Source organism: Hemibagrus wyckioides, linkage group LG09 (assembly GCF_019097595.1).
Source record: "Hemibagrus wyckioides isolate EC202008001 linkage group LG09, SWU_Hwy_1.0, whole genome shotgun sequence".
Taxonomy (NCBI): domain Eukaryota; kingdom Metazoa; phylum Chordata; class Actinopteri; order Siluriformes; family Bagridae; genus Hemibagrus; species Hemibagrus wyckioides.
The window spans coordinates 21258263-21281858 of record NC_080718.1 but is presented as its reverse complement, the minus strand read 5'-3'; the positions used below and the strand labels follow the sequence as shown (position 1 = coordinate 21281858).

At 40.6% G+C, this 23596-nt stretch overlaps 1 protein-coding gene across 1 annotated transcript in view; it reads left to right on the top strand.

Annotated features, from left to right (window-relative positions):
- eipr1 (EARP complex and GARP complex interacting protein 1) overlaps positions 1 to 23596 on the top strand; it is a 41023-nt gene that overhangs the window by 3938 nt on the left and 13489 nt on the right. The window contains exons 3-6 of the mRNA XM_058398478.1: positions 4882 to 5014; positions 11603 to 11759; positions 17585 to 17684; positions 22742 to 22878. Of these exons, the coding sequence (XP_058254461.1) occupies positions 4882 to 5014; positions 11603 to 11759; positions 17585 to 17684; positions 22742 to 22878 (527 nt within the window). The remainder of the gene's footprint in view (positions 1 to 4881; positions 5015 to 11602; positions 11760 to 17584; positions 17685 to 22741; positions 22879 to 23596) is intronic.

The following is a 23596-nucleotide window of genomic DNA, read 5'->3' as shown; positions in this document are numbered from 1 at the left end:
ACTAGGATTGTTTACCTAAATCATTTAATCTGATTGCAGGTTCTGAAAGTACAGTTAATATGTACCCTAAACATCGCGATCCGATAAAAATTTTACCTACGATCTATTCTGAACAAAGAAATTGTGTAAAAATGTCCGTCACTGCGTTCACATTGATTTGCACACAGCATTTTTGAATCCGATGGAGAAAATCTTCAGATTCCAGAGTCTATATAGGCTTATATTCCTGTTTACTGCATTATTTCAGATCTTCATCAACCTTTTTAATCCAATCTAAATTTCATTGGGATCGAGCTCGTTCAGATCGATTGAGGTGTATACATGACGAATTTTTAATCCAGTTGAGCTAATGGATTATGTGCTTGCATGTAAAAGTACTGCCTGCGTACTCAGACTTCCATTGTGCCTGAAACTGGGGCATAACTTCTGCGTATTTTTCACTCGGCACTGAGTCATCCGGCGATGATGATATGCCAAACTCCACTTTGATCATTGCGTATTGTCTCGGCCAAGACTTCGTACACTTTGTACAGGAAGTTCCTCAGGCAGCTCCTCTGTAATCCAGGTTAATTATAAGCCTTCAATTTTATCACACAGACTTCAGTGCTATTAGTGGCCCTAATGCTGCCTCAGCACACTATTTCCACTCTCCGCCTCCTGTGATGTCCACTCACGTCTTTGTGAGCTTTATATATTGAAGGCTGTCATTAGTCTATTATAGTTAATCTCCTCTTCCTGCTTATTTCTTCAGCTTGCTGCTCTGTACGCAGCCGTGTTTCTGCCGTGTGCTTCTCTAAAGAGCCCTTACTGAGAGGAGCCAAAGTGGAGGTCTGTTTTACACCTGAGCCCATTGTGCCTCCTCCTCAGATAATTAATACGGTAGAGAAGGAGGCCCAAGTGGCCAAGAGCGATGACTCACTCTGCATCTCTGGGAGAAAACTCTATAAATCATGCACGGACCTTCTACCTGAGCACTGTTCATCGCCAGCCCCTATTATAAGACCTTCTTTTGCCTCCAATTATCCTGTCCAGTCATTGGAATTTATTTGTGTTGCTCGCCTCCATAAAATTATAACTTTGCCTAATAATTTTCCCTGATGCCATCCAACCCAAGGTTAATGGTTTCTTTTGCGACTTTCAGCCGTCTGATCAGCAAAAATGCTCTCAAATGCTCTGTCTCATATACGCGCAGTACACACGTACACACACACAGTACACACCCAAAACATGCAGTATACACACAATGCATGCAGTACACACACGCTTTGCAATGGCACAGTACATGCTATACGTACACGTTACACACGTAGTACATACACATAGTACACACATAGTAAACACACAGTACAGATATTACACACTAAGTACATGCAATGAGTACACATACAGTACACACACAGTACACATAGTAAACACAAATTATACACACAGTACACATATTACACACTAAGTACATGCACTGTGTACACACACACAGTACACACATAGTACATACACACAGTACACGCACACTATGCACACAATAAACGCACAGTATGCGCACAGTACACACACACGTTGTGTACACACATTACACACTAAGTACATGCACCATGTGCACACACACAGTACACACATGGTAGATACACAACGTACATACACCCAGTAAACATATTACACACTAATATATGTATGTATATGCACAGTACACATATTACACCCTCCAAACATGTGCTGTGTACACATGCACAGTACACACACAGTACATACTGTATACAGTATGCACACAGTACATGCACAGTATACACACAGTACACACACACTGCACACACAGTACACACACAGTTTGCACACACAGTACAGACACACTGCACACACACTGCACACACAGTACACACACAGTTTGCACACACAGTACACACACACTGCACACACAGTACACACACAGTTTGCACACACTGCACACACACACTGCACACACACTGCACACACAGTACACACACAGTTTGCACACACACCCTATAATGCACAGTACACATATTACACACTACGTACATGTGCTGTGTACACATGCACAGTACACACACAGTAAATACTGTATACAGTATGCACACAGTACGTGCACAGTATATACACACACACACTATATATGCACAGTACACACACACACACTATGTGCACACACAGGACACGCACAGTGCATATACAGTATGCACAAAGTACGTGCACAGTACACACACACACACACACATGCACACACTATATATGCTCAATACACATATTACGCACTACATACACACAGTACACGCTTAGTACACACACTGTATAAATGCACTGTGCATGTACACACAGTACACACACAACACACACAGTACACGCAAAATATATGTACTCTACACACACACACACAGCCAATTAACATTCTCTATTAGAAAGTCTTTTCAGTCTTATTTGATTTTCTCATGCTCAGTGTTCGGCAGCTTCAAAAAACTATGTACAGAATAACTACGGAAAAATATATCAGGATGGTATACATTTGATTTCTCTATATTTATTGCCTATGCATTTCACACAGTCTCTGGAGTTTACACAGAAATGGTAAACAAAAAACATCGAGTAAGCAACAGTTCTGTGAGTTGAAACCACCATGTTGATCAGAGAGGGCAGAGGAAAATGCCCAGCGTGGTTTGATATGACAGGATGTTTCAAAAATGATTCAAAATCACTCAATAAAAGCACTCTTTACAACCGTGGTGAGCAGAAAAGCATGGAATATACATGCTTGAATCCAACACTACTGTTTTATTCACAAACCTGTATATTTAGTGTGCAGTACAAATTGTGCAGCATAGAAATGCCTTCAAATATCATGATATTTACATTTATATTTCTGGCATTAGGCAGATGCTCTTATCCAGAGCAACGTACAAAAGTGCTTTGAAGTCTCTATCCATAAATATATGAACACTGGTGCAACACAAGGTTACAGACTTAGGATACCAGCAACCTAAAAACTGAGTAAGAAGGAAATATAGCACATAAACTATATTAACATAAAACAGACAGGGAAAATAAGAGCTAGTTTAAGTGTTTTAGCAGGAGCTAGGTCTTCACCTGTTGTTTGAAGACAGCCAGTGACTCAGATGTTCGGACATATAGGGGGAGGTTCGTTCCACCATCTCGGTGCCAGAACAGAAAAGAGTCTAGATGTATACCTGCCTCTTACCCTGAGAGATGGTGGGACCAGTCGAGCAGTGCTAGTAGATCTGAGGGAGCGAGGTGCAGTGTGAGGAGTAATAAGATCTTTGAGGTAAGATGGTGCTAGTCCATTCTTGGTGTAACCCTCCTCGGGTCCTACTCGCAACCGCTCCAAGCAGGTCTCGAACCCAGGTCTCCAGCATGGGAGATGGGCGCTCTAACAGAGAGGCTAAAGACTGTAGCCTCTTGAGATCAGGGGAGTGAGGTTTACCTGCATAGCACCTACCGCTGGCCTCCGTTACACTCACCCCCGTAAACCTCACTCCCATCTGGGTATTGGCACCCCCCCCCCATTACATTGGCTTTGTAGGCAAGTGTCAGGGTTTTAAATCTTTAACTAGGGGAAGCCAGTGGAGGGAACACTGCAGTGGGGTGGTGTGGGAGAACTTAGACAGGTTGAAAACAAGTCACATAGCTGCATTTTGGATCACTTCCAGAGGACGAATTGCATTCAGAGGTAGACCCGCTAGGAGAGAGTTGCAGTAGTCCAATCTGGAAATGACAACGAGTACCTGAGGAGCCTGTGTGGATAAAAATGGCCGAATCCTTCTGATGTTTTACAGAAATAAGTGACATGAGCGTGTCAGGAGGAGAAGGAAAGCTGATTGTCCATGGTTACCCCAAGGTAGCACGAGCACTGGCTGAAGGGGAGATCAGAGACATAATTCACACAATGAGACGTTCAGGTTTTAAAGCAATGTGACTTTTTCTCTGTTTTTTTCCCTCATTATTTAAACATAAGCTGAAGCTTATTCATTCCAGCATGTTTTAATAACCATATGACTTTTATTATTTTATTTCTAGGTTCTCTTAATAAAACAGCGTTAATAAAACTCTTCCATGGTTTCATATGTGCTCTAACAGAAGTCATACGAGTGAATATGTTTCAGATGATCCTGTAAAGTAATAATGGCATACATGACACTGAAGAAAGGACTTAAAGTGAAACGCTCATTATAAAAAAGTTATATAAAGTAAAAAAAACTGCTCTGTACTAAATGTCTGATGGTTTTCATAACATTTCTAAAATCTAACAAGTTCAAAAGAAGCATTTAACAGCAGCAAAGTTGAAATGAAAAAAGCTGAAGAGATAAGTATCAGGGTGTGTGAGGATGAAAATCCCAAATATCTTCTGTGCTTTAGCTTTGAATTGCTGTCATATTAAAGAACATGTGTCAGAGTGAAATCTCTCCTCCCTCTCTCTCTCTCTCTCTCTCTCTCTCTCTCTTACATACACAGACACATTCTCTCTCTCTCTTACAGACACACAGACACATTCTCTCTCTCTCTCTCTCTCTCTCTCTCTCTCTCTCACTCACACACACACACACACATACTCTCTCTGTCTGACTCTCTCTCTCTCTCTCTCTATCTCTCTCACACAGACACACACACACACACACACACAGGACGGAGGCAGACACTCTCTCTCTCTCTGTCTGTCTGTCTGACTCTCTCTCTATCTCTTTCTCTCTCACACACACACTATTAGTCTCTCTGCCTGTCTCTCTGTCTCTGTCTCTGTCTCTGTCTCTCTCTCTCTCTCTCTTTCTGTTTCTCTGTCTCACACACACACACACACACTCCTTTCATATATTTACATTCGCTTTGTCCTCATTTCTGTTTGTTTCTTCTGCCTGGCAGATCCACATCATTGACTTTGATGATGAGAACAATATCATTAATAAGAATGTGCTTCTGCATCATGCTGGTGAGATATGGCACATCGGTGCCAGCCCTGCTGACAAAGGAGTGCTGACCACATGTTACAACAAGAGTGAGTCAATTTCTCTATCCTTCTTTACTCTTCTTTCTGTCTTTCAGTCAGTTTGTCTGTCTTGAATATGGGTTCTCTTTAACGAATATTTCTCCAGGCTTTCATAGCAGTCACTGTTAATCGAAGGGTCTCAAAGGATGAGACTGGTCAAAAATGAAAAAGGAAAAAAATTCCCTTTTTACTCCACTCATCCGAGAGAAACGTCCACACTGAGAGCGAGAAGAGGGCTTGAATCACTCACTCGTACCTGACATGACCGAATATTTTAAATAAACAAAGAAACACACCAACCACATACAGTTAGTTCCTAGTTCTTAACAGATAAACAATTATATAACTGGGTAATGATACAAATTCCACAACAAGCATAAATCTGCTGACATTCTGACACAGGTTCAGGAAGAACGAAAGGTTGTCTCTCCCTGTCTTGACTATGAGTTCTGTCATTAATAACTATTACTATCTTCAGTCTTCTGTAGAAATCACTATTACCAGGAGTGCCTTAAACATTGAGCTAAAAATGAGGGTTGCACATTTTCCCTTCCTCAGGTCACTCAACCAAAACATGTTTGATTTCTGCTTCTTTAATTTTGCTCTGGAGCTACAAGGCTAAAGAATAAAAGTATGGATGTGTTATATCAATGGGAGCAGAGTGGATTAGTAGGGGTTGGATTTCTGCCTCCGTCCTGTGTGTGTGTGTGTGTGTGTGTGTGTGTGTGCATCAGGAGTTTCCTCTGTGTACTCCGGTTTCCTGCTCCAGTCTAAAGACATGTATTGTAGGCTTAGCATCTCTACATTTTCCATAGTGTGTGATGGTGCCCTGTGATGGGTTGCCACCCCATTCAGTGCAGCTTGTTTTTTTTTGGATAGGCTGCAGGTTCCCTGTGAACCTGTGTAAGATAAGCAGTACAGAAAATGGGTGGAAGAAATATATGGCCCTCAAAAACATCTCGGAAGAATTATTCTAGTTCACATGAGGAAGCCTACTGGTATGTTGTGATGATTAGTATAAAATATGTAAATTAGTTAGCCTGTAACACAGTGTTACCAAAACCCTTTCAACTGATTAAATGGTTTATGTCATTAAATGATTTATCTGCCTTTCAATAGCATGGAATACACAGATCAGGCATAACATTATGACCACCTGCCTAATATTGTGTTGGTCCCCCTTTTGCTGCCAAAACAGCCCTGACCCATCATGCACTGTGTATTCTGACACCTTTCTATCAGAACCAGCATTAACTTCTTCAGCAATCTGAGCAACAGTAGCTCGTCTGTTGGATCGGATCACATGGACCAGGTTTCGCTCCCCACGTGCATCATTGAGCCTTGGCCGCCCATGACCCTGTCGCTGGTTCACCATTATTTCTTCCTTGGACCACTTTTGATAGATACTGACCACTGCAGACCGGGAACACCCCACAAGAGCTGCAGTTTTGGAGATGCTCTGATCCAGTCGTCTAGCCATCACAATTTGTCCCTTTGTCAAACTCGCTCAAATCCTTACGCTTGCCCATTTTTCCTGCTTCTAACACAACTATGAGGACAAAATGTTCACTTCCTGCCTAATATATCCCACACACTAACAGGTGCCATGATGAGGAGATAATCAGTGTTATTCTCTTCACCTGTAAATGCTCATAATGTTATGGCCGATTGATGTAAATTGTATCAATATAAACCAAATGAACATGGTAAAAGTGTGTCTACTAAATGTTAAAAGCTAGAAACTTATTAGAAGAGTCTAATTAACATCACCTACCGAGAACAGTGTTGATGACACAGAGCTTTGTGTTGATGATCCTGAGCTATGTTTACTGTCTAAGTGGGGATTCATCGAGGTTCTCTGGTTTCCTCACACCTCCCGAAAACATGTTGGTAAGATTAGCTATGCTACGTTGTCTCTAGGTGTGAATATTTGTATATAGGGTGTATACAGCTGTGGTGGACTGGTGTCCCATCCTGGGTGTATTCCCATCTTACGTCCAGGATAAGCTCTGATTTTACTGCAACACTGACCAGGATCGAGCACTTGGTCAAGATGAATGAATGAATGAATGAATGAATAAATGAATGAGTGAATTTTATTTAGAATTCGTTGATTGATAATGGTCAAGTGAGTGTCCACAGTGGACCATTTAAATAAAATGTAATCGTTCTTAATTGCAGGCAATGACGAGTGTGTGAATACCTAATGTGTTAATATTATAAATTGTTGGTAGATTGCAGACTGAAACGTTATCATATTGTCATTGAGACAATATATTTCATTTTGTCTCTAAAATGCTGTACATCGCAGCATACACAGAGCAGCAGCCTAGCAGCACTGTCACTAAAGCTGGACTCCCAGACTCCCGGGCTCGTGTTATAACAGACGCAATGGTAATGGAACATGTCATATTTTGGCACTCCCAGCTCTCCTCTCTCGCCACAAGGCAATTAAAAGAATTAAATGAACACACAACCGATTGGAAAGGGAAAATGTAATTAAATCCAGAGTTTATATGACTGGCGCCTATGGCCTTGACTGGTTTATGACAGTCTGAAGAAAAGAGAGAGACTTGTTTCTAGAAAAAAATGAGGAAAAGAAGGGATTTTTTTTTTTTTTTTAATTCCTTCCTCCTCCTTCTTGATCGTGATGAAGCAGATGCATGAGAAGTCATAACCGAGTTCAATAGAAGAATGTAATTAGCATGACGCACATTCTAAAAGAGCATCTGGAGTCAAAGGCTGCTGAAATCATGCTCTCAGTGCACCGTGCACTGTGTTACTATGTCCTGTCATAACTGCAGCATGATTAGCATAATTGTCGCATCAGGAATACTGCAATAAATTACATTAACACATATTATATAATGGAAATGTAAATTAGTTTAATATTTCTTAGGGTTCACTCTAGGAAGTGCTTTTTTGTGCTGATATGAAAAAAAAAGTGCACGGTAACCATAGCAACACTGTTACAATTGAGATCTTCTGTGTTGTGCTGGCTTACAATGTGTAGGGAATGTGAGCATTGCTATGGTTACAGTGTGTAAGGGTCGTGAGCATTGCTATGGTTACGGTGTGTAAGGGATGTGAGCAATGCTATGGTTACGGTGCTTAAGGGATGTCAGAATTGCTATGGTTACTGAGTGCAAGGGATGTGATTATAGCTATAGTTATGGCATGGTAGGGTTGTGATTATTGCTATGGTTACAGTGTTTAAGGGATGTGAGCATTGCTATGGTTACAGTGTGTAAGGGATGTGATTATTGCTATGGTTACGGTGTTTAAGGGATGTGAGCATTGATATAGTTACGGTGTGTAAGGGATGTTAGAATTGCTGTGGTTTCAGTGTGTAAGGGATGTGAGAATTGCTATGGTTATGGTGTATAAGGGATTTAAACATTGCTATGGTTACGATGTATAAGTGGTGTGATCATTGCTATGGTTACATTTTGTAAGGGATGTGAGCATTGCTATGGTTAAATTGTGTAAGGGCGTGAATATTGCTATGGTTACGGTGTGTAAAGTGTACTGATATGAAAAAAGCAGCTCATGCAGTTTGCACACTGTAACCATGGCAACACTGTGGTTATAAGCTAGCTTAGTTAGGAAATGCATTACTAATAATAATCATCAATTTCTCAACATTAAGCCAAGTAAATATGATCAGGAGGCTTTACCTTAGCTTTGTTTTGTTTTTTTTCAGCCATGACACACATCTAATCTCTAATTGAAGTAAATGTATACTATCCCCCCCCCCTTATAAAACATATAATTTTTAATTAAGCCACAATTATTGGCTCCCCTGCATTAGTACCCATGGCAGCATGTCTGTGAGGATAAACAGCACTGAGTCTCTTCTCCTAAAACGCTTGATAAGGCTGAAGAATACAGTGCAAGGAATCTCTCCAAATCCTCCAGGATCCTAGGTCCTCTCTTGTCGATTCCTCTTCAGCTCACCCACAAGTTTTCCGTTAGGTATAGATCAGTGGACTGGAATGACAAAACCAAAAAGCTTCATTCTCTTGTCATTGAACCATTTAGTGTGGATTTAGAGGAATGTTTTGGATCATCATCCTACTGGACGAAACCATCTCGACCCGATTGCAACAGCTTGGCAGAGGCAGACACATTTTCATTTAATATCTCCAGATCCTTCATGGATTTCATGATGCTGTGCATTCAACCAAGGTTCCCCTGGGCTTTCGGAGAAGAAAAAAAAAAAAAAACAGCCTACATCATCACAGATCCTCTACCATACAGTACAGTGGGAATTAGGTTAAGTACCCTGAATGTTTGCTGGCAAAAAGCTCTATTTTTTTATTTCATCTGATGATTGAACTTGGAAACTTTCAATCATCCAGTAATATATTGCACAGGTTATTTGAAAAGATCTTTCAAATAATGTTTAGGCATGAAGCCGTTTCTGCAAATCTCCATTGCAGCATCTAAATATCCCGAATAGCCGACTATACAGTAGCATGCAGGTATTTCTGAATTCTTAGCATTCATAAAACAGTAGGTAAGAAATACCTGGATGATCTACTGCTTCCGCCCGGATTCTGCTTCATGGAGCCAGTGCACACTGTGCTATCCCATATCCCGCAACAGGAAGAGGTATCCAAATCAAAAATGGCAATAGGCACAATGTCTGCTCTTTTTAAGAGTAACTGCTTGAAGCTATTAAACGTTGTTCCTTTTGGGGAAACCTTGTGTTAACTTGTTGAAGGTTTAAGAAATGAAAAGAAAAAAATGTGGTTATTATGACTGCTAGTGCCATGACAATGACAACCTTGTAACTCCACAAAAAAAATTCTTTTACCCTTTACGTTGTGCACTTAGCTTTTCTATCACTCAAGTAAAAAAGCACCGCTTGTATGCTTGATTCATCGCTATACTTTATATTACATTTCTTCGTTTGTGTGTCACTTTGTATAAAAGCTAAAGGGATAAATTGTGATATAGATGTAAACATGGTGGATGTAGTATGTCTGGATTGTATTCATACTACACACATGTACTGTAACAGTATGCGACACTTCATCTGTGATGTTTGTAGGAATTTATGCCTCCTTATATCCTTCTTATTAATTATGTTGTTGTTCTTTTTCGGCTGCTCCCTGTTCGGGGGTGCCAGAGCGGATTATTTAGTCCGCATGTTTAGATTATGGCACAGGTTTTAACGCCGGATGCCTTTCCTGATGCAACCCTCCCATTTAATCTGGGTTTGGGACCGGCACCGTTCTTATATCCTTCTTTTTAAAATACACTTGCGTCCTCTTTCAAGAGCTTCATTACAGCTCTGAAGGTTTTAACCTCTTAATTATTGCCGTAACAGTGAATAAGGACATTTATAACCTTTGACTATTTTTTGCAGATCAACACTTTTGTCCTATTTTATTTGTTTATTCTGTAATCTTCCTCATGAAAAGGAATGTGCCACCTCACCTCCCTACCACCTTTATACCCTAGTGATACAGCAAGTCACAGATAAGCGGTTATTTTTCCCCTTCAAATGGATTTACTTCAAGTAAAGCTTAGATTTATTTCATATTTTTGTTTCTTATATTCCGCTAATAATTCTGGAGCTGTCTGATAAAGATATAGACATTTTGTGTGTGGGGGTGAGGGGGAGGGGAGAGGGGGGAGTAATGTGCACACAGTAACCAAAACTATCAAATTATCACCAGCTACGGCTCTTGCCATAATGGTGGTTGTTTTTACTTCCCCTGAGCTACAACTTGATTAGTTAATCAAGTAAAAATAAGCATTTTAAGAAAGTGCTTGATGTCATAGAGTGGTTTTCGGGGGAAAGCTGAACTCTGAAATTGCTTTGCTTTCTTCTTTTTGACCAAAAATTCACCCAGCTTTGTCGTAAGCACTGCTGCGACTACTTCCTGAGAAAAATGACTAGTATGAACACTGTCTCTGCTCCAGTGGTCAGTCTCTATGGTGTTTTATTATTTTTTTTATAACAGGAACTGGTTAGTGTAATGTAATGCCTCTGTAGTATCACATGACTGTATAGTTCATCATACTGCGTTAATTAGCAGACTCGGTTTTTACGGGTTTTTCGCCAGCGTCTTAGAGTTAATTGCACAGATAATTGCGGAGCCAGGCTGCAGGCTTTGATTGATTGTTTTTCATTTAGCTATTCCTTTTTTTTCCCCCCACTCTGGGAATGAAATTGAGAAGAGCAACCCTTTTTTTTTCTGCTTAGCATGTATGGCTAACATTAGGGGAAGAAATTGTGCTTATTTGTCAAATTCAAGTTCAAATCTGTTTTCTTTTTTGACGTGTAGTGCGTGAGGCAGAAGAGATAGCGTGTGCATGTGGCGGGGCATGCCTCTAGAGGCAGCATGAGACAGGATAGACCCTCATCCATCATTATCCTGCACTCAAACGAGACCACACACACTTCTCGGGTGTGAGCAAACAAGGATGCGTTTTTTTTTTTTGTTGTTGTTTTTGACTTGCACAATACGAAGCATGTATATGAATAAATGTTTGGGTGAAGGGGAGATTCTATATGTGCCAGCTTTCCTGAGTGAGATTCTGACATGTTTTTTTTCCTCTGTGTGTGTGTGTGTGTGTGTGCAGTCTCAGACAGCCGCGTGTTAACGTGTGCAGCGGTGTGGAGGATGCCCCCGGAATGGGAATCAGGCAGCCACGATTCCCCTGACGATTCAGCTCACAGCCCACAGGCCCTGCAGCTCCTCTGTCACCTTGACAACACGGCCCACGGCAATGTGGCCTGGTAAAACACACGCTATCGATTTCAACCCTACAGCAGCCTTCCCGTTTCTCTCCTCACACTCGTTCGCACTGCTCACGCTGCTAATGGGTGTAATCTGCTCAGAATCTCTCTCTCCTTCACTCCGTCTCTCTCATGCTATTTTTTTCTTTCTTTCTCTGCTTCCACTGAAATACGTTTGTTCTTCACTACTCCTACCTTTCCATTTTGCCTCATCTGTCACCCTTTTTCCGTTTCTTATACACAAAAAGAATGAACAAAAAAAAGGTTGAATGGGCTTTCGCTGTTATTTCAGCAGCCGGATGCCTGACCTACATATTCCATGGCTTAAGTGTGTGTGCCTTTGTTTTAGCACCCCGCACTATATCATATGCCATACTTCACAATAGAAGAATAAAAGCTTAAGGATTGTTTTTTTTTTTTTTTTTTTTTTTTTTTTTTTTAAAGCATTGCTGAATGGTAGTCTCCTGCCATCTCCCACTGGAGAGTTCAATTTGATGGAGCTTGCACAGTAATAGAATTTTCATTATCCCTCATAATAAAAGAGGCCCTGTATTTCAAAGCCTCTGGTTTCAGCTGAAAAACAATGAACTCAAATCTCCTCGGTGCTGTCGTCCTGCCAGTGGAAGAGCTTGTGTCAGGTATTTAGTGTAGGTTGGAAGTAGGTCTGACTGAATGGTCTCTGGTTGAAAGTTTGTAAGCGCTGCTTTCACTTAGTTGCACTTTGTTAGAACACCAAAACTCGATCCTAATTCTCACTTTAATATAATAATAATGACTTGTGTTATGCGACTGGTCACGACATCTTACCTTGAATGATATTATACCATAGATAGTGGATTTAAATAGGATTTGAAGTTAAGCAGCCTTTATTTGTTGTATATACATTACTGCACTGTGACGTTTTTCTTCACATATCCCATCCTTGGAGGGTTTGGGGTCAAAGCGCAAGGTCAGCCATGATGCAGCGCCCCTGGAGCAGGGAGGGGGGTTGGGGGCCTTGCTCAAGGGCCCATCAGTGGCAGCTTGGTGGTGCCTGGGTTTGGCTGTGGCATCATCAAGACTCAAACTCATGATCTCCTAACGACAAGACAAGCCATGTACTATTGCACAACCTTTTTTTTTTTTGTGTCCGTTTTTTGATTCTGCTACAGTATTTTTTAGACATACTCTGATACTGTGCCAGGCCCACATTCAGTCTGTGATCCACCAAATGATGATATAGGGGATGAGCCAAAAATCTGTATACATTTTCACTCAGAAGCCATTTTCTAAAGAGCAAAGAAAGGATGGGAAATAGAGATCGTCATTTAATAATATTATACTAAATAAAATATATTGCTAATAAAATACTAAGGGCTAGGAGCAATCATTTGTGTTCTAGCCTTTTAATAGTCTGCATTAAATTGCAAAGTTATAATCCATCCATTTTCTGTACCACTTATCATACACAGGGTCACAGGGAACCTGCAGCCTATCCCAGGGTACTCTGTGGACAAGGTGGGGAGACAGGATGCTAACCTAAACTAACACACACGCACACACACGCACACACACAGTCACACTCTTTGGTCTTGGGAGAAAACTGGAGAACTGGCAAACTCCACACATGCAGGCCAGAGGTGGGAATTAAACATAACCACTAATTCACCCTACCCCTTTTTAATTATGCTATAAATAATAACTTACAGTCATGTGAAAAAGACAGTACACCCTATTGATTCACACTGATCAAGCATAACATTATGAGCAGTGAGAGGTGAAGTGCATAACACTGATGTTCTCCTCATCATGGCACCTGTTAGTGGGTGGGATATATTAGGCAGCAAGTGAACATTTTGTCCTCAAAGTTGATGTGTTAGAAGCAGGAAAAATTGGTGTAAGGATTTGAGCGAGTTTGACAAGGGCCAAATTGTGCTGGCTAGACGACTGGATCAGAGCATCTCCAAAACTGCAGCTCTTATGGGGTGTTTCCAGTCTGCAGTGGTCAGTATCTATCAAAAGTGGTCCAAGGAAGGAACAGTGGTGAACCGGCAACAGGGTCATGGGCGGCCAAGGCTCGTTGATGCACCCTCTCTCCTTTACAACGTTGCGTCACTTCATTGAGGTGTGCAGGCATTTATTTATGAACATAACTGTTCCACTTCTCACAACAAAGTGACTTTTTTTTATACTGAAATACTAAATTCTATAAAGTCTAATGGCTGAATTCTGTTTTTTAGCTAAGTGTATACGTGTACGCAAAATGGCTACTGCGCCTAACCTGTTGTTGTTTGGTGCGTTCCTTGTGTACATTCTCAGAAATTGAATGTGACACTTCTATGTAGTGTGAAACCAGTGTAAATAGTGGAGGCGGTGTAGCGACATGTGACACTGTGTCTGCAAACTATATCAACAAACTAACATCATGTCTGAAATCGCATATTTATGTACTATATTACAAGTTCTTTCACTACGGGGTTCTATTACTGTTAAAAACCTCTTAAACCCAAGAAAAGGTCTGTTTTGAGGCTTCTGGATTTATAGATGTTTTCCATCAGAATCGGAATTTACTGATCTGTTTAACGTTATGAAAATACAGTTCGAATTGGAAAGCAGATGGACAGAGATGTTTTGGCTCCGATGTGCCATCTAGTGCCACGTGCCACATTGCTTTTAATTCTCCGGGTACGGTATGCGTAAGATATTCAAGCGAGTAGGTGAGCAATGACGCTCAGCCTGTAGCAGCTGTGTGCGCGCAGGTGTGCGTGGGGAAGGTGAAATCTAGTTGCACCTTTTGTCCTAGCGCTAAGCGTAAACTTATATATGCAGCGTTTATACCGTATTTATCTTTCAGCGTACAACATTCAGAGTTCTGGGTGTAAGGTTTAGTTTAATGCGCTTGTTATAATATGTTACCATTTCTCTAATAGCCGTTTACACAGAGACTTGTACAGTGGATGCGCCATATAAACAGTGGAGTTGTGTGTAAGTGTGGATATGGTGAAGATTTCTGTGAAAAGGTGTTTATTTTACATTTCAGGAAGAAATTCACAAGACTATTATGTTTTAAAAAATAAAAAAAAATTGACACTGAGTTTTTTAGTACTACTACTACCTCTACTACTACTACTACTACTACTACTACTACTACTACTACTACTAATAATAATAATAAGTAACACATGGAATTGTGTGTTGATTCAGTTCCTCTAAACAGGATAAGAGGGTATCTAGAGCATAATTGTTCTTCTTTCCAGGTTTGAGAGGGAAATCGTATTGAAAAGCTCCTCTTACATGACAGATGTGCTTTTCCCTGATGATCTCTTAAAAATCAAAGTGCAATGTAGAGAGAATAACTGACTGTTAGTGAGTGCTGCCATTATCAGTTATTGAAAGTGTGTTCTCCATTCTCCAACAAGACGTGTGTGTATGTGTGTGTTTAAATGGTGTGTGTGCGTCTGTGAGGTTGAATGGCCTCCTCTTGGCAGAGTGCAGGGCCGCAGTGTTGGAGCCCTGGGGTGGAGATTGATGGTACTGGTGTCTGTCCTTGTAAAAATCTCAAGGGCAGGAGGTGTGTGCGCGTGTGTGTGTTGGGGGGTGGTGTTTATGTGCACAAGCTTGTTTATTTCTATGCAGTTATAAAGCGTGTGTGTGTGTGTGTGTGTTTGAGCGGTTCACACTGAGACTGTCTGTTTTGATATTGTTTTTGTTTTTTTTAAAAAAAAGATGGCCTCCTCTTCACACTCTGTCAGCAGTAACACTGGCGCACAGGAACGTCCTCATTCACTGTTGTAAGGCCTGCTGAATTTTGTCCTGTCTCACACAGTCTTTGTTCTTGCACAGACACAGTGGCATCAATTCTGGCAAATATATCAAGCATCAAAGCAAAACCGACCAGAACAAGCTGCTTGTTTCAGCCAGAACCACAAAGCGTTTTCACTAGAGCCTCGTCTCATTTTTGAATCTAGTGTGCACCTCGTAATCAATAGCCATTGAGTGCCTCGTGGCCAATCAGGCGCTTGCAGGGGGCCGGGAGGAATTTTCAGGCCCGGATTGTGACTGTGGTGTGAGACGGCGCAATCACGAGTGCGATTTGCACTCCAAGCGGGCTGCTTCCAGATCAATGGGAGCCCAAGAAGGAGCGAATAGTAAGTGCGTTATGTAGGTCAGTCAATACTGGCAATAATGATAGAATAATCTCTGTGGGGGACGGCAGCCAGTCGATCCTTAAACACATCTTATATTGTGCGTGGTCACTCTGCATGGCCTGCATTCTCTCAGAACAACACAGGGACCTTGAATAACCTTAAATTTTTTTTTTTCCCCATGTAGGCATTTATTACCATTACCATTGTTGTGCATATAATGAGGAGTTAATACTGAAATTGCACACATCTGTATTCAGGCTTCACCTTTAACTACAGGCACAAGTGCTACTCTGTGGATCGTTTCCACTTCCTCTTTGTGTATATTTGCAATTTATAAGACTCTTACATTATTATTTAACTTTAATTTTACTTTTCCCATATCTGATTTTATATTAACATATTATTCTGAACTGTTTTTTTTGTCCATTGCTTTAACATATATGATGATATATATATTTATATCGCAATTGACTGCAAAGTTTTTTCTTAGTCTGCTTTATCAGTCTGAATTTTTTTTATAAAAATGATAAAATTATGATAATTTAAAAAATCTCAGCGTTATAAAACCTCTATGAATGTCAAAGAGGTTAATTTCTAGTTTGGGTTCTTTTCTTTTCTTTTCATTTCCTTTTTCCTTGCCTTCTCTTCCCTTCCCTTTATTTAAAAATTGTATATTTTCCCAAATATTTGTGACACTTGAGTAAGATCATGTTTATGAATGTTTTTAATAATTTCCTTATTTATTTAAACTTTGAAATTATTTAAATTATTAATTATTAAAACACCCTTCAGATCCAAAAAAAAAAAATCCTCCTTGACCCCAGTACCAAATCGCAGCCAAAACAAAGCTCAGTTTACCGTTCTTTTTCAGGGAGGCAGACTATAAGGACCATACTTTAATGCTGACTGGAAGATAGATCTGGTCATAACTTGCTAGGCTTTATAGCTCATCTGCATACATTGTGCATACAAAGTGGATTAGACAGGAATAGCAAAGTGGGTTAAAACTGAAATTTGAATATATTGAGGGCTTTTAAGGAAGCCAGGAGGACTAGATTTACATATTCAAGGAGGCAAAGTCTCTGTTATTCAAGGTCAAATGTATGACGTTTTTTAATCCAACCGCTTTTAGGGTCTTTGATATAATAAGCCTGAAAACAGCCACAGAAAGGGACTCTTCCTTCTTTTGTAATTAAATGTAATTAATCGAAATCTCAAAGCGTGTGAATGTTCCTCGTCTGTCTTTGAGCGAGGGACTACAGCGGTGCTACACATAAGAAACCAGAGGCTCTCTGCACCTTGTGAGGGCTGTAAAAACAGTCCTTGCATCACTGTGTCATTTATATCCTCAATAAAAGGGCTTTTTTCTGCCCCCTTGAGATCCCAACTCACAAGACATGCATGCAAATTAAAGTTGGATACAATCCCAAGAAGGCTTTTTTTTCCACCCCTTATGGCATCATTCCTGTCTTCATGTCTGGTGCCGTGGTCCTGATGTGAGTCGGATGATTGTTATTCAGCTGTAAACCCTGCTTGATTATGACATTATCCTGTCAAACCAGTTGCAGAGACTTTTATGTGTGTGGGGGGAAAAAAAAAAGAAATCTTGTAAGTTTGATGTGTTGTAGGAGAGTTTGCAAATGGAGTCGTGAAGGTGCAGGTGTGTTGATCAGACTTCTGGCGTCTTCTTTTTGGCAGCGTTCTGTGGGAGCCGATGGGCGATGGCAAGCGCGTGATCTCTCTGGCTGAAAGCCACATCGTGCTCTGGGACCTTCAGGAGAGCTCCACCAAGGCCACGGTGAGATAGAAGCCCTCTCATTATTTGATAACCGCTATATGAGCCTGCAACCTGCACTCTCCGTCTGCAACCGGAGCCTGTTAAAATGCATTTAAATCACCATCACATCAACATACTGAAAAATGAAAAAAATACTCTACTGTTTTCCACTCTAGGTTCTATACACTACATCTGACATTCAAGTTCATTCCAAATTTGGCAAATCGTGTCTTCATGGAGCTCACTTTGTTCACAGGGGCTTTGTCATGCTTTATCAAGGTCCCTTTGGGCCTCTTAGATCCTTTCTTGGGAAATTATAAAGTTACATCATGCACAGACATACTGTCCAATTGTGTGCTTCCAAATGTGTGACATTTGTGTGCCTTTAAATTTGGGGAAGAACCTTACCTGATATGGATATGATGAGGGGTGCACAAACGTTTGGCCATATAGTGTACATCAGTGTGTCAGTGATCTTCTTTTACTGCAAACACACCATGAACTTTATATTAATAAACTATAAGTAATGTATAAAAATTATAATAAGTGCATTAAAAAGTCTTCAACATTAATGTAAATGAAATTCTACTTCCTAAATCTTGATAATCAGTTCAGCTTCAGTCTCTGAGTCTAAATATTGGCACCCACCATTTAGCTGTATTTCTACCATTTTCCAAACATATTAATGAATTCATCTTGATCATTTCAGGCTTGCAATTTCTAATGGATGATATAACTATCGATTAATCTCCAGCCTGTATCCCTTACAGAAACTGAATACATTTCATTCTACTGAGAAAAGAAAACTAAAACTATTCACTCTAAACTCGTTTATAATGAACATCTCGGGGTAGTTGTTGAGTTTGGTCAATAGTCATGAAATTAAAACTAAATCGGTATACCGTAGCCATTCGAATGTCTCCATACGAGACAGATGTGAGAGAATGTCTGAGCAGAGCTGTCCGTATGTAGCTTCATTCAGTGCAGTAAAACGCAATTATGGTTAGTTAAGTTTTCCAGAAAGTTCCATGTGCAATCAGACTCTAGTAGTGTGTAATCAGCTATTTTTTTTTTTCCTCTGAAAAGTACTCCGTCTCTGGATGGTGTCGTCTTCACGTGCGGTCGGAATCATCCTAGTTCCCACTTTCGAAGCAGTAATTACGAGTATGTCATTTTCATACACGTAGTTCTTAGGAAGAACATTAAATATGAATGATGCCAGGTTCATACATACATAATTTTATTTGGTTGACATTTTTGACACCATAATATATATTACTCAGTTATCTAGCTTGTTGATGATCAAATACAAGCTATTTTCGTGGTGTAAAATTTGCTGAACCAACTTCCTAGTATTTACAATAACTCCGATAGCACATGAAGGCAGCATTAGCGATCAAAGAATTAACAAACACTCTACATTCACAATAGCAAACAACTAAGCAGCAGCGTGACAAACAACATAAAGTTTTTCTCAGTTTAATGTGAATTTTGTGTGACACAGTAAAGAGATAAATTGGCTCGAATGATTCTTTGGACCCATCCTATGATGTGTGGTCCAACGTTAATTAGCTCTCCTGCTTTAAGCTGTAGTTCCTCTTTGCAATTTTTTTCCCATCTACTCAAGAAAAAAACAGCAAGAAAAACGTACAAGTGTAGTTTCATCCTATCTTGCCATTTCCACCACTCATGAAATGTTTAAGATGTAGTTGAGATTGTTAATGCTTTTTTGGTTTGTTTGCCAGCAGTACAGCTAGGTTGCTTCGCTAATCAGCTGAAGCTAGCATGTAACACGTAACCAATTTACACATCGTTAAAATGCAGTCGATTGACACCGAGTAGAAAAACGTCAGAACGTAGTCAACGATCTGACTAACACGAAGAATGATTCCGCATAGCAAAACTTTCTGTTTAATAAATCTTTTAATCCTGCTGTGAACTAAACTTAACTTTAACTTTATTAAACTTTAACCGTGAACTAAAGATGACTCGCGAAGCTTTTTTGCTTGAGCTTCAAGAAACAGTGAAAAGCTCCAGTTATGGTCGTGTCCCTTTAGGTTTATTTTTTTTCTCCTCCCATAATCCACTGCCTGTGCAATTAAGGTGTCTGCAGTCATGCAAGTCCAGATGAAATGTGAGTTTAGGTTGGTTAACTTAATGTCCCATTAGTGAGGAGCCGCCGTGTTGAAGGTATTCATTAATAATGTGCCGCACTCATTACTAATTAATGCCTCGCCGACTGAAGTTCACAGGCTGGACGTGTCGCTGGCCTTTTAGGACGTAACCCTGACTCGACATTCGAGAGCCTGTGTACGCAAGTAGTGAACTGCGAAGACGTCAGCTCCTTTCAGAACACAAGAACTCCCCCACACACACATATGCATACACACACACACACACACACACACTCGACCTCAGCAGAGGTTACTCAAGAGGTCCATGGTCACTGCCACAGAGAGGCTCTCTAAGCAGTCACGCTAATGTCAGCTTTGTATGCAGAGCGAAAGGGGGGTTATCGAGTGACGAGGCCTGCTGAGGGAGCGTCCATTAAAAGAGACGTGAAAAAAAGGGTGAGTGAGGAAAGAGAGAGAGAGAGAGACAGAGAGGCAGGGTGCTCAGTCAGGTTCTGGCAGCGCTGATGAGAATGCTAATCTCCCTCATGCAAACCTCCCTTATACACACGAAAACATGCCAGCTCCCTTCATCTCGTCTATCCCCACATCCCTTTTTTCCTTCTGAGCCAGAACGCCTCACGTTGATGTGTTCATCACGGCTGCGTCCTTGCCTCTGCTCAGACTGTAAAGCTTTCTTTCTTTCTTTTTTTTTTTTTTTTTTTACCCCAAATCTCTGCGAATTCTGCTCGAGAATTCGACAGGCTCACGGCTTCGCGGCTTACCAAACACCCGAGCTAAAGCCAAGCCAGCTTAGCAAAACAGCACAGTGTGAGAAATCGCAGTGAGCTTTCAGCGAATCTTGTGAGAGGGAACGGAGTGTATGCCATCATGCCGCCGAGTTCACGCTAATGTTTAATGGCACTGAGGCTAATGGAGGTTGGCGAGGGTGGTGCTTGTGATGGGCACTGCAGAGCAAGATGCATCTTCTTCTTTCACTTTGTACTAATGAAATAATAATCCATATTTATTTAGCACTGTGTATTTCCAGAAAAAAATCTCAAGGTGCTTTATATGAATGAAGAAATTTTTAATTTTTTTCTAAAAGAATGCTGGATGATGGAGTAATGAGTCCCTTCCCGGTGCGAGCGTGAGGCCAGGATCGATCCACTCCAGCATGCCTTTGTGCTCTGGCTTTCCTCCAAGAAGCCTTCAAAAAAAAAAAGAAACGCACTATAGGAGAAAGGCAGGGTAAGATCTGGCTCGTCTATCTGCTTAGCACCAAGCGATGAACAAAGCAACGCAGGACAACTCCCACCGACGCTCAGTACACTGGCCTTTGTTTATCATTATTCGATACAGCTACATTGTTTCGCTTTGCTTCATTCTATCACAAGACTGTCATTTCCAAGAGTGATGAGGTGCCCTCCTTCTGCTCTTCTTCTTTTCTAAGCCATCCCGCCATGTTGTTGTTAAATTGTTTTATTGTTTCATGGTTGTCTTTTAGCCAACATTTTCGCAATTCGCTTATGCAGCAGTTTTACCTTTTCTCATTAGATGTCTACTGTAGTTCAAAATGACACCATATACTAATGTAGGCAGGGGAAAAAAAAACATAATAAGCTTGCAGTTACCACAGCAATATGTCATCACACCTTAAACGGACGCAGACAGCTACATTTGGAGAAGATAAAGCTGAATTTAAGCTGAGCTGCTTCACCAAGTCTGCTGTTCCTTATGTTGACTGCAGGCAGATGGAATATTTCTTCTCATCACGTCTTCTTACTAGCTTTACGGAAAAAACAACAATGCAATAATCATATACATTATGGCCAAATGTTTGTGGACACCTGAACACTTATATATGCTTTTAGAACATCATATCCCAGTTTTAGTCTCCTCCCCCATTTCAACTAGATTTTGGAGCGTAGCTTTGGGGATTTGTGCTCATCTAGCCACAAGAGCATCAATGAGGTCAGGCAACTATGTTGGGTAAGGAGGACTGTGCTATGTTGGCATTCCAGGTCATTCCAAAGGGCTCTGTGCAGACCCTCAAGTTATTTCATTACAAGTTTGGCAAATCATGTCTTCATGGTGCTCATTATGTGCCCAGGGGCATTGTCATGCTGGAACATGGTCCCTTTGGGCTCCTTAGTTCCACTTGTAATGCTACAGCATACATAGACATTCTATACAATCGTTTGCTTCCAAATTTGGGAAAGAACCTCATATGCACATGATGGTCGGGATGCCCTTAACTAACGTAATTTACTGCAACAAACCATGAACTTTATAACAATAAAATATAAATAATGTTTATAAAGAAACAAAGGAAGTTCACCTACGTACGAATTGATGTTTGTCTAAATGCCAGCTACATGATTTTGACACCTTTGATTTTGAAAAGGTTTATTTCTTTCACATAAATGAAATAAGTCTTCAACATTAATATAAATTAAATTCTTGTTACTAAACGTTGATAGTTACTTGAACTTCGGTCTAAAAGTCTAAATATTGGACCCCTCCATTTACAAATTCATGTTAGTCACTGCACACTTGCAATTTCTAATGGATGGAATAAATATCCATTAATCTCCAGCCTGTATCCCTCACAGAAACATAGAAATTAATAACTCAAATAGTCTTTCAAGCTTTACCCTTCAGTCCTTTTTCATTGTGACTCGCATATAGAACGCTCCAGAAAAGCCATCAAGGACACTGAAGACTCACAGCAGCTCCTGTCATTGAGTTTTCAATGAAAAGGTGAAAAGTATGGTTTGTATCTCGCAGCGGGAGTGCTGTCTCTTTGACTCGCATCAATATGAGCAGTTTCAGCCTTTGGGCCGTGTTCACTGGTGCACGATATCCTCTCAGGCCGTCCTGGACAGGACACAAGCCTGCTAAGGCTCCTCCGTGAATATGCAGCCATTGATTGAGATGTGTGTTTGGATCAATTTACCTCTCTAGATCTCCAGCAGTGCCACCTTGGAAGGCAAAGGGCAGCTGAAATTCACCTCGGGTAAATGGAGCCCCCACCACAACAGCACCCAGCTGGCCACCGCCAACGACACAGCCATTCGAGGATGGGACCTTCGCAGCATGAGGTGAGCTGAGAGCTCAGAGGTCACAGGCTTGAGCAGAAAGCTGATGAGACATTTCCATATAGCTCTGAAAAGTTTTAGCGCTCCAATACCACCCACTGTTCGATATTCCGTCCTCACATCGTTCGATTTAAATAGAATTAGATGTTAGAAGGTACAAAATAGTTCCTTCATACATGTAGAAAATAAAAAATATGTATACAGGACATACTTTCCTAAAAACATCTAATTACTAGATATTCATTTATATATTTGATGTGCATCTTGGCCGGTATTTTAACCAGAAATTATTAATCATGGCAATCATTTCCTTCAGTGTCATCACATAATCACACTTCCAACCATTTGCCAACTTCTCAGCTTAATTTTAAAATAAGCTTTGTTATGTAAAAGCACTCGGCTTCATAATTAGCCAATTAATAGTGTCCGCTTCATACATTTTACCAAGAGCATCTGATATCTTTTTGTACACTTTTCTGGCCACAAGATTCAGAATCGAAAACTAATCTGACGGGCTCGTCACACTTTCATGCAAACTGTTTGAATACTGCAACACAGTAGGCTTTTTTAGGCATGAACTCTGAATATTCACAGAATCCTGTCTTTGTTAAAGAGCTTTTTTTTTTTTTTTTTAAAGTATTTCTGGTGAGTAAATTATCTGATGGCCTACGGGAAAAGTTGGGGATCCGATGTGTAGATCCAGTTGCTTCTTCCTTTGTTT